Source organism: Micromys minutus (genome assembly GCF_963924665.1).
Source record: "Micromys minutus genome assembly, chromosome: 14".
Classification (NCBI taxonomy): domain Eukaryota; kingdom Metazoa; phylum Chordata; class Mammalia; order Rodentia; family Muridae; genus Micromys; species Micromys minutus.
Window position 1 is genome coordinate 34,987,755 of NC_137983.1, and position 15,634 is coordinate 35,003,388.

A 15,634-nucleotide genomic window follows, 5' to 3' on the forward strand; every position below is an offset into this window, starting at 1 on the left:
GTGGCTCACAGCCACCTGTAATGGAATCTGATTCACTTCTGATGTACATAAGAGTACTCACATAAAGTATTTTGTTTTCTGGCATTTCTGTATAGGAAAGGGACATTACTTTTTACAATTTTGTAATTACTGGATTTTATTAGACTGGTGTCTCCAGGATATTTATGATGTAGTATTAACTAGTCTAGGAGAGCCATCCCAATAGTCAGATAAAACTGTGGTTCCACCTGTCTTCCACAACCAGGTTGTGCATAAGCATTCATTCCTTTTCTCTATCTAGCCTAGGAGTATAATCGATATTTTCCAGTCTTAACTGACTAGGAAACCAGTAGTTGCTTCTGATTCTTTGAGCCTCAGATCCTGTGGAGTAATTCCATACACACTCTTCTATAGCTCTCTTTGCTTGTGTTTTCACACTGGCAAATGCTGGCCTCTTCCTCTGGATTTCTCATCTTCATCTCCTATACTTCTTACAGAAGGTCCTTTCCGGGGAAAGATGCCCATTGCTCACTCTGACTCTGAAAGGTACCAGGCCCTTCTCGCCTGTCTTCCATCAGCTGGTCTCCACTGCAGGTGCTAAGTGGGTAGGATTACTTGAGAGCCCAGTCCTTCCTCCCCTCCCCAGTTCTAACAGCAAGATGCCTGCCAGGGAGAATCCACAAAAGCAGAAATGGTTGAAAATGTATTTATTTTTCTTCAAATGATCTTTTTCAAGCAATAAATAAAAACAGACATGTTTGACTCTTCTAAAAAAACAATGTACATCCTACAGAAATACAAGCATATCAAATGTAGAAATGACACCACTCAGAAAGATGGGGCTATTTACACAAGTTACAAGTATTGCATTGTTATCTTTCTGAAGTCCCTTGAATGATTCGTGGGCTCTAAGGGTGGGGTACTAGAAGGACTTCAAAACAGACACATACTTTCTCTATCTTGCAGACAAAGTTTAAGGAAATACATCAACACCCAGACACTATATTGAGCCCACTCACAATGTTCCACATATTGGTTCCCATTCAGGGGCTCCCTGCAAAGAAACCACCTCACCCCTCCCTCAGCCAGCTGTGGAGAGTGGGACCACACTGACCCTGTTACAAAGCTCTGCTGCAAAGTCTGTTTCACAAGTGAGCTGTGTGCTAACAAGACCTGGCTTTCACCATCCCGAAGCAATGGTGTCTCCAGGACTTGGCTCTACCAGTGAAAGTGAGTAGGAACACTGTAACATACTGGTGTCTAGGTCCCACCCACACAAGTCCTGGTTTATTTGGTCAAGGGTCACCTAGATATGAGGATTTTAAAGGCTGCCCAGGTGATTATGATGAACCCATATGAACTACTGTTATCACTACCACAGGCTTCCATGGCCATCACCAGTCCGTTCCCCTTGGGAGTAACTATCCATCTTCCTTCTTCCTGCCTCTTTCCCAAGGACCCTCAATCCCTTCCCTTGGCTTCCCCAACCTTACTGAAAGCCAAGAACCAGAGCACAGGGTCTCAGGGAGCACAGGGCGGAGAGCTGCTAGTCACTGGCTCACCTGTGCTTTAGCCTAGGGTCCCACAGGCACTGAATGGAGCCAAGATTGGGGGGGGGGGCCTGAGTGTTTCTCATTCTCTGGCAAATATTCAATGGCTTTCTGACTTTCCAAAACTTCCCATCACCAGAAATCTGCTCACGGACAGGTAGTCTTTTAAAACTAACCATTTGAAATGACCCTGGGACAGGGTCTTCATTAGGGCTATTCCAAGCCATCAGAGAAGCTTCTGGAGAATATTTTTAAGGTGTGCCCCCCCTTTCAATCAAACCAGTGTCCTATTTCCTTTCTAAGAGTTTTTGGGTCTCATGCTGTTATCAAGTACAAAGAGAATGACTTTATAAATAGCCCCCTGACACCGTCATAGGAGGTCTGAATTTAGGAAGCAGGAGAGGAATGTTCGGAGCTCCCACTGCCTGTGTACTTGGGATCCAGTCTGGGAACTAGGACACATTTGGCAAATGCTCAGCTAGAAAGTGAATGTAGTCTAGAGGCTATCTCCTCTCCAGATGCCCTTTGCATTCTTGGAACCCAGTACTTGTTACAAAAACTCATTTAATCTAATTCTTCAAACATGACACAGCTGCCAGGAAGCAGGGGACAAAGGGCCGTCCAGCTAGGCGTGGGCAGTCCACCCTTGAGGGGCTCGGCCTCTCTTCTGCCTTCAGCCACGTGGTGTCAGGAAAGCAGGGCACCCCTCACTTCTCACCCAAAGGCAGGGTTTGACACAGGCCACCCAATACAAGTTATACCAACACAGGTTCACATTTCATGAACAAACAAACCGTGAACCCTGGGCTATGTGGGATTCTGGAGGAGAGAGCATCCCATCACTATGTGACCCCATCACGTTGTGACATGGAGGCTCAAGGTGGGGGAGGGGGGATGGGACCATGTTCATTTCTGCCTAGTCTGCAGTGACCTCTAATCTGGCCCGCCATCACAAAACTGTCCCCCAATACTACAGACAAGACAGGCTCTCTCCCTGCCCTGCACCTTCCCCTAGAACACACTATCCAAAGCTATCTATCCCTCTACTTGGAAAGGCTCCTTTTCAAGGGTGTCAGCCCAGTCAGAACCCAACATGGCTCCAAAGTCGCTCAGTATCAGTAAAATAGGAGCTGACATGCAGCCCCTCCCACACCCTTTCAGACTTTACGGAGCCAAGTCAGGTATAGGCTTATCTTTTTATTCAAAGGAGAGAGGACTTTTCAAAGTATTCACTTGACAGGGATTTCGTAACAAGAATTTCTTGGTATGTATACTTCAAGTAAACTCCTAAAACTGAAACACCCAATTTCTCTGAGAGAGAGAGAGAGAGAGAGAGAGAGAGAGAGAGAGAGAAGATGGTAGGTGGACTTTCATTTTTAGTTCATCTTCAGTGACCTGGTTCTGACCTGGCCTTACCAAATGATTCACTGTAGGAAAATCTGAATTGCACCCAGTTCTTTTTTTTTTCCAGGAGCACCTTAGAAAAGATGGCACGGGCCACGGGCAATATCCAGATCTGAAGCAAAATGCTCTAGCCACAGCCAAACGAACCACTGGAGAGGAAAGCTTGCAATGGCTGGGTCGGAGCCAGCTTCGAAAGTGACCAGCCATAGACCTTTCTCTTTGCACGCCGCCCTGCCTGCTTCTCAGTGGCAACAATGTGAGATGGTGACCATGGTGACCACCCACCCTCCCATCGCCTCATTGACAGCACACCAGTGTGTTCCTATGCTCTACTGGGTGACCTCAACAGAAATATATCCCAAAGTCACCGGACTCCCAAACACACACGCTAAGGTTCTCAATACTCCTTAATTATCCAGTTGACTAATCAGAATACTGTGGCCTAGAAGATCTAGAACAAAATCCCCGTGACGTCAGCAACCGAAGAACAAGCACACAGAACCAGGCACTTTTCTGGCAAACTCGTTTTCTCCTCTTTCCTTTCCCTCTCCACTTCATAAAATTGCTTGGGCACATTTGCCAGGATCTGTGGGTTTCATAACTTTCAAGCCTGATTGCTTTAAAAAAAAAAAAAAAAAAAAAGTGAGGTAAATTTCTACCTGCAAAGTAAAAACTGACGCATAAACCAAGTCTTCTCTGGCAGCAGGGGGGGCTGCCATTATTGCTCTATGTTGGAGTGTTTAGTTGTGTTTGTTTTAAATGCGTATTCAAAGTCGTTATTGCCATTCTAGCTGGCCCTGTGGCTAGCCAAGGAGAAATGGATAGGGACGGAGCATGGTCAGTCCCTATTGGCTGCTCACGTGTGGCTTTGCACACTGGCTGGGGGCCGGCGTCCGGAGACTAGTCCTAACAGCTGGGGGAGGTGGTGATGGGGCTGTGCAGGTACGGCAGGTTACTGGGAGCCGCGTGCACACCCACGGACACCGGGAAGCTGAAGACGAACTGCGAGGTGGGGGTGGGCGTGGCCTTTCCCCTCTCCCGCAGGGGCCCGGAAGGGCTGGCAGCCTCCGCCGCGCAGGACGTGGTGAGCACCTGGGACTCGAACTGCAGCAGCTGGCCCATAAAACTGAAGTTGGGCGAGATGATGCTCCGGCGCTGCTTGACGAATTCGAAAGCTTCCTCCAGCCTCACCCGCTTCTTCATCATCAGGTACGCCAGGCAGATGGTGGCTGATCTAGAGATGCCCGCCTGGCAGTGGACCAGCACTCGCCCTCGGCAGTCCTTCACCGCGTCTGGGGCAGAAAGTACGACATGATGAGGGACCTTGGTGGACTTTGGGAATCACCACTAGCAGGTGCATGTGACAAAAGCCAAGCCGTGTCAGTGAGGGAGACGTACAGTGGGATGAGGGACCCTCCTAGGGGAAGGTCAGCCATCCTAGACCGAGGACGAAGACGTGGAATCCCGCTCACCCCAGTGTATTTTTTTTTTAAACAAAAAGATGTTTAAAGCACACACCACCCAGGGAAGTCACATGGCAGAGCCGAGCCATCAGATCAAAGAGAAAAGTGACTCCAATTTCCTGACTTCCTCTCCATACAAAAAGCCTTACTTTGTACACACGTGGAGCCGTGGAGCCATGCGAGGAAGTGGACTGGCTCTGCAGCTAGGTCTGGATAATGACTTCCAATTCCCACCACACACGTCATCCCCCAAGCCCCCACCCCCACCCCTTTACTCCCCCCACCCCTGGCTTCTTGATGCACCTGTCACCAGGGCTTCCCCACCGTGACAGACTACATCCTTCTTGAAACTGCAAGCCTGAGTCAATCCCTCCCTTTGGCTGCTTTTTACCATATATTTAGTGAAAGCAACGACAAAATACCTGGGGAGCGTCAGAGCCTTGTGCATAAGGCCTAGAATCCCTACAGCAGTCCCTGGGTGTGTCCCGTCCCCCCCCCCCCCCTCAAGTCGGAGGGCAGCCTACCGATATACTCGATGGCTTCCATGAACCAGGAGCTGATGTCAGCCTTGTGGTTGTCTTCCACCGGGATGCATTTATACTGGTAATGTCCCTCAAAGTGGTTGGGGCAGTCTGAGGAGACGTTCAGTAGAGCTGTGATTCCCAGGGCATCGAGCATGTCTCTGCGGGCAGCATGGTAGGCACTGCCGAGGTAGAGGAAAGGAAGGATCTCCACGGGACCCCCCTGCAGCAAAAAGAAACAGCAAAACATGAGTGTCAGCAACCAGGACACGCAGGGCTGAAGTGCGGGAGCCGGGGACGGTAAGTCAGACAATCCAAGGTGGCTTTCTAGGGCGGGGGGTGGGGCGACAGGCAGAGCTTTTCTGGCTCTTCCGGGCTTGAGTTCAGCGGGAATCCAGTGGGCAGAGCCAAGGCATGGTCAGGTCTTGTGAGCGCCGCCGGCCATATTCCTGTGGCAACCGAGGCAGCACACTGACCATGCGGCACACTCAGCCATGCTGGGAGTTTACACTGATGATGGTTGAGTAATGAACACATCTGAGAGAAGATGTCTCAGACAGGGAGAGATGGTGGCGTGATGGGCTACTTTAAATTCATAAGATTGTGGATAGGGATGGTGGAGTCTTAACTTCATCCCCGGTCCATCTGACGGGAAGGGTGGGTGAGCATGTCTTAAGGTACAGTGGCCCAAGAGGTCTTTCGAGTTCTCCATACCTGGTCGTGCAGTGGGGTCCCACAGGAGCTGCAGCCCAGGTCCAAGGAGTCATTGGTGCTAGGGGGTACGGGGGGTGGGATGGCGGCCAGGGCCTTGGTTTTAGAGCAGAATTCTGGGTACTCAGAAGAGAACCTCTCATAGCCACCTGTAAAGGAGAAAAGTGGTCAGGTTAGTGGAGACACAGCCAGTAGGAAAGAGGAAGACCAATCCCACCAGGCTAAGGGGAGCTGTTGGCTCCTTCTGCGCCACTAGGTGGCGCTGTGGGTCTAGAGATAATGGCGGCGGAGCATTTTTCTCAGAGGTTTGTTTGGTCAAAGGACCCTAGGAAGGAAGAGTGAATGCTAGGGACTCTGGGAAAGCTTTATGGACAGTCTTCAATTTAAGATGAAAATACACGAAAGATGTACACGGATGTGCCTGAGGGTTTTTTTCTGGAGTACCACGTGCAATGAGGACCCACGAACACTTAGGCAGCTAGCTAACCAGTTGTGCCCTCCATTGGCCTAGTGAGGATTTTTGCCACCTCTTCTGAGGTGGGGACTAGGAATACCCTGGCAGGAGCCCTGTGCCTTCTGTCTCTAGAGCAGATAGCATGCGCACTGTGTCTACCAACATGATAACCAACAAGAAGAAACAGGCTTCCATCACACAAACCAACCGTGCCACACAGGTTGGGGCTAGGAGGGATTTTTCTGACTGAGTGTGGGTGAGGAGCCCTACAAAGGCTATCAGTGTGTCTTCTGTGGAAGAAAAGATTTTATGACAAAGATAGAGCCAGGTATCGGGTACAGCTGGGCACTATCCCACAAGGACCTGAGGCTAGGTGTGTTAAGAGTAGGAACTGTGGTTCTCATTTTCTGGTGACCCCAGGGACCAGAAAACTAATACCAATTCGAAACAACCTACATGCCCGTCACAGAGGCACTCTCACATGGGTGAGACCCATAGGTGCCTATGCAGGTGGCTAGTTCCTTCCCTGTGCCCGGCCCTGCTAAGCAGGCACCTCTGGCTGGCACTGTGCCTTCCAGCTCCTCAGCTACCAAAAGGGTGACATGTGACCAGTTTAGTCAAGTGCTGGGCCCCTAAATCCTAAGCCGAGAAAACAGCTTCCTGCTGCTTTGGAGATAAAGGAGAACTCTCAGCCACATCACAGGGCTTTCAGAAGCAGGGAACCCATGTTTTCCTCTCTGACCGGAGGTTTTGCTTGCCCTCGGCACACTCCCTCCGGATACAAAAGGATATCTCTGTGGTCAAAGTTCTTCCTGCTGAGTCACAGTGACCAGTCCCCAGAGGTGGAAAAGCCTGCAGACCTGGTGCTGTGAGCATTGATACTCGTGGTCTCGGTGGCCATTGCACCGGAGGGGCAGGACACCCTCTCCCTCCCAGTCTAAATCCTTCTTAAAGAGGACCAGAGGTAGGGATGAGAATCTGGGGAATGAATGAACAATAACGGTCTGTCACCTACGGTCCATGGCCCCCATTAGGGCTAGCAGACTGGCTGAACGCCTCCATTAAAAAAGGTCATTTGCCCCTCTATGTATTTCTGTAAGACTTCAATTTTTTAGCGATCCATTTGCCTATTAACATCTATTTAAGCAATCAAAACATTTTTTTAAAAATGAACAATAGTTCCTGACAGGCACAACCTGCCTCACTTAAAAATAAAGGGGGGAGGGGGCACCGCAGCCCAGATCCCAAGGTCTCTCAAGACAAAGCCGGACTCTCCAGACAGACTCCGGGCAGGAGGAAATGTTCCCACCTTTCCCATCACGGAAAGAATAAAAGGAGCCGCTGGCCTGAAGGTCCAGAAAAGACTCCGCGGACAGATTTCCATCCCAGCTTTCTGAGTCATCAGCTGAGTGCCCACCCTACTTCCGCCCTCCTCTGACCTCTCACAGCCCCCAGCTCCTACTCAGTAAGTGATTAATCTCCCCTGGCGCGAGTTCTCCTTACAGGCACCTTGGGAGAGATCTGAACGTGCTAGCTTTGGGAAGCTGGGGCTGGTTTCTATTATGGGGGCTGTGCAGGAAAGGACACACACAGGTGAGTTGTCGCCCACGCAGAGGCAGAAACTGAAGTCCTTGTCTCACGCGGCCATGCAACTGTTAAGCCTTCTGGATGAATCCCGAGTTACTCAACACCAGATACCCCAAACAGAGGGTACTCGCTTCCTATGTGCCAAGCAGCTCTGTACAAAGAGCGAAGAGCACCAGAGTTACGCATGCGGCATACACAGAAGCTACCTGGGGTCTCCAGGCAGGTTGAAGCCGGTGCCCACCCACACTTGGGAACACTGCTGGCAGCCGCATGCCCGTGGGTTCCCAAAGACTATGCAGGCAGTGATGCTCCTGTTCAGACTTGGGTCTTCCAGTGAGCATTAGAGGCCATGAACCACCGCCACCACCACCCCCAGCCAAGAGCTGCCGTTTCCCAAAACTTACTCCACCATACACAAAAGAAAGGGCCAGGCTTTCCTTGAACCTCCTGGATCGGTCCAAAAGTGGAATTGGAACAGGACCCCTGCATCTGCTCAGTCGAAGACATTGGGCATCTCCTGAATAAAATTCTGTAACCTAGGCCAATGAATGTCATCCTGTTTTTCCTAAATCCTGTTGGATGTTAAGAATTTTCATATCAGATTCCTTAAAGGTATTATTTAAGAATACACTTCCTAGGCTGGAGAGATAGCTCAGCGGTTAAGAGCACTGACTGTTCTTCCAGGGGTCCTCAGTTCAATTCCCAGCAGCCACATGGTGGCTCACAACCATCTGTAATGGGATCTGATGCCCTCTTCTGGTGTGTCTGAAGACAGAGATAGTGTACTCACGTGCATGAAATAAATCTTTAGAAAAGGAATAAGTATACTTCCTAAGGCTAGTGCTGTGTCTCAGGGGTAGAGTGCTTTATTAAGCACGTGTAAAACAACAGGTTGATTCCTAGCACAAAAGATAAAATAAAATCAGAGGGTATGCTACTGCACTCTTTAATCCCAGGCATTCAGAAGTCAGAGGCAGGCAAATCTCTTTTGTGATTGAGGCCAACCTGATCTACAAATGGAGTTCCAGGACAGCCAGGGCTGTTACACAAAGAAACACTGTCTTGAAAATTAAAATTAAAAATAAATAATTTTTTTAAAAATCAAAACATAAAGAACTGAATTCCCATGCTTGTTACCTTTCATTCAACTTGTAAGTCAGAAATGGAAACTTAGGCATGGCTTTCACAGGCCTTGAAGAACTATATTTCTGGTTGGCTCCGTGGCTCTCCTCTGGGAGTATAAACCATGACAGAAGGGCCTCCTAGCCATAAATCCTCTTCTCTAGTTGGCTGCCAAACCCTCGGAGCCCGCTGATTGGTGCTGGTGATAACCACCAAACTAGGGTTCCTAGAGGGGAGTTGCTGGGGTGGTGATGGATCTTAATGAAGCACCATGTTTCCTATACCCGATCAGTCAGTATTGAGAACACCGCTGAGCCTCAGCCTTGCTCTGGCCCAGAAAGGAAGTCTAGGTTTTCTGAAGGTCATAGCTGTCTTCTGGAAGTCACTTTAAACAGTCTTCGGGCGACCGACCTAAGTGGACTTCTGACATTGGGATTTCCAAATCAAAGAGCCTATTCTTCCAAGCTAGCAGCTGAACCTCCTAAGAAATCCATTCTCAACCTGGGGGTTTTTAACCCTTGAGGTGATGGTGGGCTGGGGTGGGGTCCCGAGGTGTTGAAGGACCCTTTCACAGGGTAGCATATCAGATATCCCGTATATCAGATATTTACATCATGATTCATAATCAAGAAAATTAGTTATGAAGTAGCAATGAAACAACTTTATACTTGGAAGTCACCACAACACGAAGCACTGTATTAAAGGGCAGCAACATGAGAAAGTTGGGGACCACTACCCTAAGGCTTCGTTTGGGGACTAGATCTTTCTTGCACTCCCTCCCAGGCCCCCTACCCTAACTCCTAGACTGGCTTCTGTCACTGAGTCACTTGACTTCCAGCCCTGTTCCCTATCTCTGCCAGGAACTGCCTCTCAGGAAGGAGATTAGCTATCCATTTTACAGGTTGGAGGATTTAAAGGGATTTCTTGGCTCTTTAATGCCCACCTTTTCCTACAAGAAGCACTGCCGGTCTTCAAAGATAAAGGGGAAAGGCCATAGACCACTGGCCCTGTCTACAGTTACCTCTATTGACTGGAAACACCCACTCAATGCCAATGCTATACTTTCTCCACTGTGTGGCTAATGCTATTAGGCTTGATCCTCTTGCTTAATTCTAACACCCCAACTCTTCCTCTCTGGAGCACTCGGTTCTATTCACACATAGAAAGTCACGGCCAGAAGTCATCCTTTTATATCTGGGTATAAAAGGTTGCCCTAGAGAAGCCCCAGCTATGCAGCGGAAACGCTGGAGAGAAAGCCAGGACAAGCAGGCTTCAGCAGAGGTCTGGGCTGAGCAGGACCAGTCCTCCACTCAACTCACGGACAGGACAAAGACCTGGACAGGTTTTCCCCAAGGAGGAAGTAGACTGTCTAGATGACTATATCCACACGCTCAAAACAGCCCCATGCATAATTCTGCAATCGGGTTTGAATAAGAACTTAGGTCATAAGGTAAATTCCGCACAGAAGGGAAGATAATAATTGTACAAAGAAGGTCCTGTGTGTGGAGCAGGCCAGTCAGGAACTTGTAATCCAGTTGCCTCAGCCTCTGAGGTCTGGAGATCACAGGCATCCACCACACAAGGTTGAAATTACTTGTGTGTGACAGATTAACTTGTGATCGGGGTTATTTCCATTAGGATAAGATTTTTTTTCCTCTTAGAAGGCACAAAAAATTTAAAATTCCAACCCGAACATCTGTGGAGGTTAAGAATCTAAAACTCTAAAGTAAGGTAAGGCCTGAGAAACTAAATAAAAACCAATGTTTAGAACTATCCCTAAAATGCCTTACAGGATTTTAAGTTAAATACTCCCATGATTTTTGCTCACAAAGTAACTTACTCTTAAGGAAATGTAAGACTTTTAGTTAATTTACCAAAACTTGATCAATGTATAAGATTAACAATGGTTTAGCTAAGTTTAATTCCTGCTTTTAAACCCTTGCTTGTGAAATAAAAAAGAAAATCAATCATCCTTTTAAGACCAAAAAAAAAAAAAATTCTTTTAAAGGCGCGTGGGTGGGGGACGCTTGAGGGGGACGCACACGCTGTGGCCTGGACATCACTTCTAAAAGGGGTAATTCTGTCTCCCCCATTCCAGGGATCGCAGATACCCACTATGTCTCCCTCCACTTGCCTACTGTCTGACCCCTCAATTCCACCAGCAGAAGACCTGGGACTGATTCGCTCACACCAAGCCACAGTTCCCAAGCAGCGATGGGGGTGGGGGTGCTTAGTTCCCATGACTGCCTCCTTTCTAGATCAGACATTTCTTTGCTGCCCTCTCTACCAAGGCTTCTTAATAGCTGACTGAGAGAAAGAAGGAAGGGCTAGGTTGTGCCTCAGCCCGCACCGCACATCCACAGAAACTAAGGCTGACAAACGTTGATATCACCACAGGAAAAGGGGCAACATCCCCAACACACACACACACACACACACACACACACACAACCACTTTAGGCTCTTGCTTCCAAGAGCTACTGAACCTCTAACTAGAAGAGGGTGAGTAGCAGCTGTTCCTGAACAGATGAAATTAAACAGTCCAGGCCTCTGACCAGGCCTAGATGAGAGTCACCTCAGAGGATGAGCGTCACCTCAGAGGACTGGGAAGAAAGAAAGCTTTTGGCTTTGCAGGGGTATGGGGTAATTGATCCTCCAGGCCCATTAAGACGAGGCGAAATGCTTGGTTTGACGGAAATGCTGCCTTCCTGTGGGCCAGGCACCCATTACGGACAGAGGCCACCTGTCCTGTTCAGTTTTACGTCAGTGTCCGCCCTGAAGCATTTCTCAGAACTGGTCTGGCCTCAGTCTCCTGATCCGAATCAGGACCGGTAGAGCGCCGCGAGCCATAAGGTTTAACCTTAAAAATATGCCTCCCTCCCTAGGCGCCTGGCCGGCTCGGGAGCCTGCGCCCCGGAAGGAAGCCTAAGGGCTCAGGATCAAGGCAGCTGCCGCTCCAGGGCGGTCCCATTCGGAAATTCTTCCAGGAAGGAAAACAAAACAATCCCTGACTCCACGTGGGGCTGAAGTACTCCAGAAGCCAGGGTTGGAAGGCATGGGCCCCGACTCTCTCAATCCAACGGCTGGGGCAAGCCAGGACAACTGGGGCTTTCACCCCGAAACAATTTCACCTTTCCCACCCGCGCGATCTCCATTCAGGGAGAGCGGGCGGGCTGGAACAATAGCACAGACGCGCGCCCTGGAGCCCAAGCGGGACCCGGCCAAGGGAGGACCGGGGACCTGTGCCTGATCGAGGGCTCCGGGTACAACGTGGGGCCCGGTTCCGACCGCTGGGTGGTCGCGAGATCTGGAACCTGTCTTCCTGCCCGTCGCTCCTAAAGCGTTTTAGGGGGGCCGGCTGAGAGACTGGGGCTCGGCTGGAAGAGCCAAAGGCGGCCCTCACGGAAAAAGAAAGAAAAGTCAGCAAAATGGCCCTGGCAGTTCAGCCTCAGGTCAACAGCAGCGTTTCCCCAGCAGCTGACGGGTCAAATGGTCAGGAAACAACTGCGGAGAACAAAGCCCCCCGCTGTTCCGCAGGGCCAGCCCGGCTCGCCCGCACCCGGCTGCTTCCCAGTTCGGAGGGGACAGGAGAAAGGGTTTCGTTCCCGGCCTCCCTTCCTTAAGGTAGACAAGATACCAAGAGGAAAAGTCTAGAAGGAGGCGGAGAGCCTCTGCAGGGAAATAGGCGGCTCTTAGAAAGCCGAGATCGAACAATCCTCCCGGCTTAGGAAGCAGAGACCCGACCCGCGCGAAAGAATGCGCGGAATGCGGTGGCCGGAGGTAGGGGCGCAGCGCAGCAGGGGGCGCCCGACACCCCCCCCCTCCGGTGCTGCCCAGCCGGAGGCCCGCACACCGGCAGAGCTGGCAGGTGCGGTGAGCGGTCGGTCCCTTTCTCCCGCGTCTGGGATACTACGCGATCCTTTGGGGGTGCGGGGGTCTGACTTTGAAATCTGACAACAAGCCACCCTCTCTCCGGCCACCTATTTCATAGGCCAGGGTTCGCTTCAACCAGGCACGCGCCGCTAGCAGAGTCGAGAACGAGGTGTGAACAAAAGGTGGTAATTCTCTGCTCCCGGGATTATCAGGAGCAGGCGCGGTGCTGCCCGGTGTCCCTGTCCCCCCAACAGAGCACTTAGACCGGGGCAAGGGAAGTTGGCCGACTTCCAAGAAAGCTCTGAGTTGAGGCAGCGGGAGAAGATACAGATCGCTCCCCAGATCTGCAATCCAATTCTTCCTTCCTTCATTTACCGACTGTGTACGAACTCCCGAGACAGATCCCACCTTCCTTCACCCCCTCTCTAGTTCCCTGGGTTATACGGAAACAGGCCTCTCTTGTCCCTGTGGGACTTAAGAGCGCGTTCTCAGCACTTGAAGCTGGGCTGCGCAGAGGAATCGCTGCCAGCATCCAGGCCAGAACCGCTCGTGTCAATAAACACGGAAACTCTTGGGCGCGTGCGGGTTGCAGGTGACTGGGGAAAACGCGCCAGCACCCCCCACCCCCAGGATTTAGGCTCAAAAATCACAGCAAAACCGTGCACACTAGCAAGCACAAAGATACGCAAGGAAGGGGGCTCCAAGCAGCCCGAAGTCACTCGGGTACTTTCCTCCCGATGCCCAGCAGGGCTCAGGCCACCAAGTCCCTTCCATCTACCCTCCACCTCGCTCCCGAGCGCCCACCTTTACCTTTAAGCAGGCAGATGTCTGTGCGCTCCGCGTTCCGGCGCAACGCCTGCACGACCAGCGACACCGTGCTGTCCTCCCGGAGACTCTCGGCGCGCGGGCTGCGCTCGTCGTAGACGATGACAGCCGAGTAGAGGCCAGAGCGCAGGCGGGCGCGCACCTCTTCCTCGGCGGGCAGAATCTGCTCCAGGCTCACGGAGCCCTTGGCCCTCCGCCGCACGATGGTATTGCAGCGCACGTTTACCGAGCCTCGGATGTAGCCCGCGCTGTGAGCCAGAAACGGCCTGCAGTCTAGCAGCAGGCACTTGCCGCCGCTCAGCAGCCCCAGGGCGCCGTGGCTGCCGCCGCTGCCCGCGCCGCCGCCGTTCTCCTCTCGGTTCATCAGCCTTTTGAGCACGCTGCAGTCCATCTCCCGCAGTTCATCCATCGTCACCATGTCGCCGGCAGAACGCAGCAGCTGGGGAGCCGGAGAAGGCCAAGGGCACCCAAGCCAGCTAGGCTACAAGAAGGAACAGGCGAGGGCTAAAAGGGCGCCTGCCGAAGTGACCCGCAAACTTGGCCCCAAGCTCTTCTTCCCCACACCCCTTCCTCCTCCCGCAGCCTCGACGTTACATAGCAGTCCGAGCCTTCCCTGGCGCCAGAGCAGGCGGGCGCGCGGCACCCGGGGCAAGTGACCGAGGAGGGGAGTGTGTTTACGAGAGAGGACTCCTCTCCGTTTGTGGCCTCTGCTGTGTTTTGCTAGCTAGGCTGCTCCAGCCGTGGGCGCCCCCGTTCCCCCAACCCTCCGCCGGAGCTGCACGCACTGCCCCAGCCAGAGTTTCCTCCTCCGGCTTAGAGATTTATTAATGCTCGCCGGCTCTCCCGGGGGAGGGAAGAGTCATTACTACCTCGCCAGGCCCCGCCCCCCACGCAAGCTTCCCCGCCCCGCCCCCACCCCGGCTCGTGAATGGAGCGCCGGCCCCCTCGCACCCAGTCACGGGAGCCCGACGTCACAAAGAGAGGAGTAAACAGGGTGCTCGGTGCTCGCTGCCAGGCCCATTCATAAAACTGAGACCTAGAGGAAAAAGGAGGCAGCCTCCGACCCGCCCGCGAGCCGGCAGCTCCCGGACTTTGTGAATGGAGCCGCGGCGCCGCTCCCTGTCCTTCCTCAGCCCCAGGAGCGCGGCGTTCGGCGTGGCGGCAGTACCGGGTGGCGACACGGGCCTGGCCAACCAAGGCCTGGGCTCTCAGCTTGGAGGTCTTCACCCCTGCGCTCCGCCCTCTCCCCCCCCCAAGTCCCCGAGGTCACGCTCCCGCAGCTCGGTGGAACCTGACACTGTACGGCTGCCACCCCGCAGGGCTTGGGACCTCTTCTGGCCAGACTGAAGCTTGTTCTTCGGGTCCGGCCGGTTGTGTTTTTTTTTTTTTTTTTTTTTTTTTTAAGTGAGATTCCCCGCACTTAGTTTATACCTTAGTGTGATCGATTTCCATCCCGAGCTATTAGATCGGTTTTATAGCTTCCCGTGGAACCTGGGCAAACCCCGACTTAGATGAAAGGGAAGGCCCTCGCGCCAAAGCCCAGTAACAAAAGAGAGGTGTAGGGTTTTGTTACTTTACAACCGGGGAGGGGGGGCGTTAATTGGCCGAATGGTGTGCTGCACTCCGGCCCAAGCTTCCTAAAACCGGATTATTTAACTATGGGGGGGGGGGGGTTACCCGGAGGTTTTCCGTTTTGGTGGAAGCCCTCGCCTCCCTCTTGCTCACACGCGATGTCCACTAAGGAAATGACTGTTGAGGTCTACATTTGGTGCGAAGGGAGCTGTTGAAAAGTATCCATGTGAAGAATGACCTTTTAAAAGGCAAATGTAATAAGCTCCGAGACAATTCGAGTTTCTGCATCCCTCTTTTCAGGTCACGTAGCATCTGCACCCCGGTTTTACTTTCCCGGGGGGGGCATTTAATTTCCCAAGGGCTTGATTTTGGCAAGAAAGGAGGTTATGCGCGCATGTGGTGGGGGCCTTACAGAAGCCAAAAAATTATTCGGCCGAGATCTTGCCAAGTCTTGTTAGCAAGAATTAATCACCGAACTAGGGAATTACGGGGTTCGCTCCCGGCCTTGGTGGCGGCCAGGTCGAATATTCCATTTCACGTTGCGAATGGAGCCTGACTAAGGCAGCGAGAGCA

The 15,634-nt window shown here is 51.8% G+C and overlaps 1 protein-coding gene across 1 annotated transcript; it reads right to left on the reverse strand.

Annotated features, from left to right (window-relative positions):
* Positions 1-709: 709 nt before the first annotated feature.
* On the reverse strand, positions 710-14,164 carry DUSP4 (dual specificity phosphatase 4). Its single transcript, XM_080928498.1, has 4 exons — positions 13,475-14,164; positions 5,632-5,777; positions 4,921-5,140; positions 710-4,225 (listed from the first exon to the last, which is right to left on the reverse strand). The coding sequence occupies exons 1-4, from the start codon at positions 13,905-13,907 to the stop codon at positions 3,840-3,842; spliced, it is 1,185 nt and encodes a 394-aa protein (XP_080784624.1). The 5' UTR covers positions 13,908-14,164; the 3' UTR covers positions 710-3,839.
* Positions 14,165-15,634: the final 1,470 nt, after the last annotated feature.

What these genes read in the sequence shown, in the direction of transcription:
- DUSP4 (XM_080928498.1), bottom strand. Translation starts at nt 13,907, where the DNA reads ATGGTGACGATGGATGAACTGCGGGAGATGGACTGCAGCGTGCTCAAA. An exon ending in GGACCCCACTGCACGACCAG is followed by an intron (nt 5,141 to 5,631) that starts GTATGGAGAACT and finishes TTTTTGCTGCAG; the next exon opens with GGGGGTCCCGTGGAGATCCT. An exon ending in GGAAGCCATCGAGTATATCG is followed by an intron (nt 4,226 to 4,920) that starts GTAGGCTGCCCT and finishes TTTCTGCCCCAG; the next exon opens with ACGCGGTGAAGGACTGCCGA.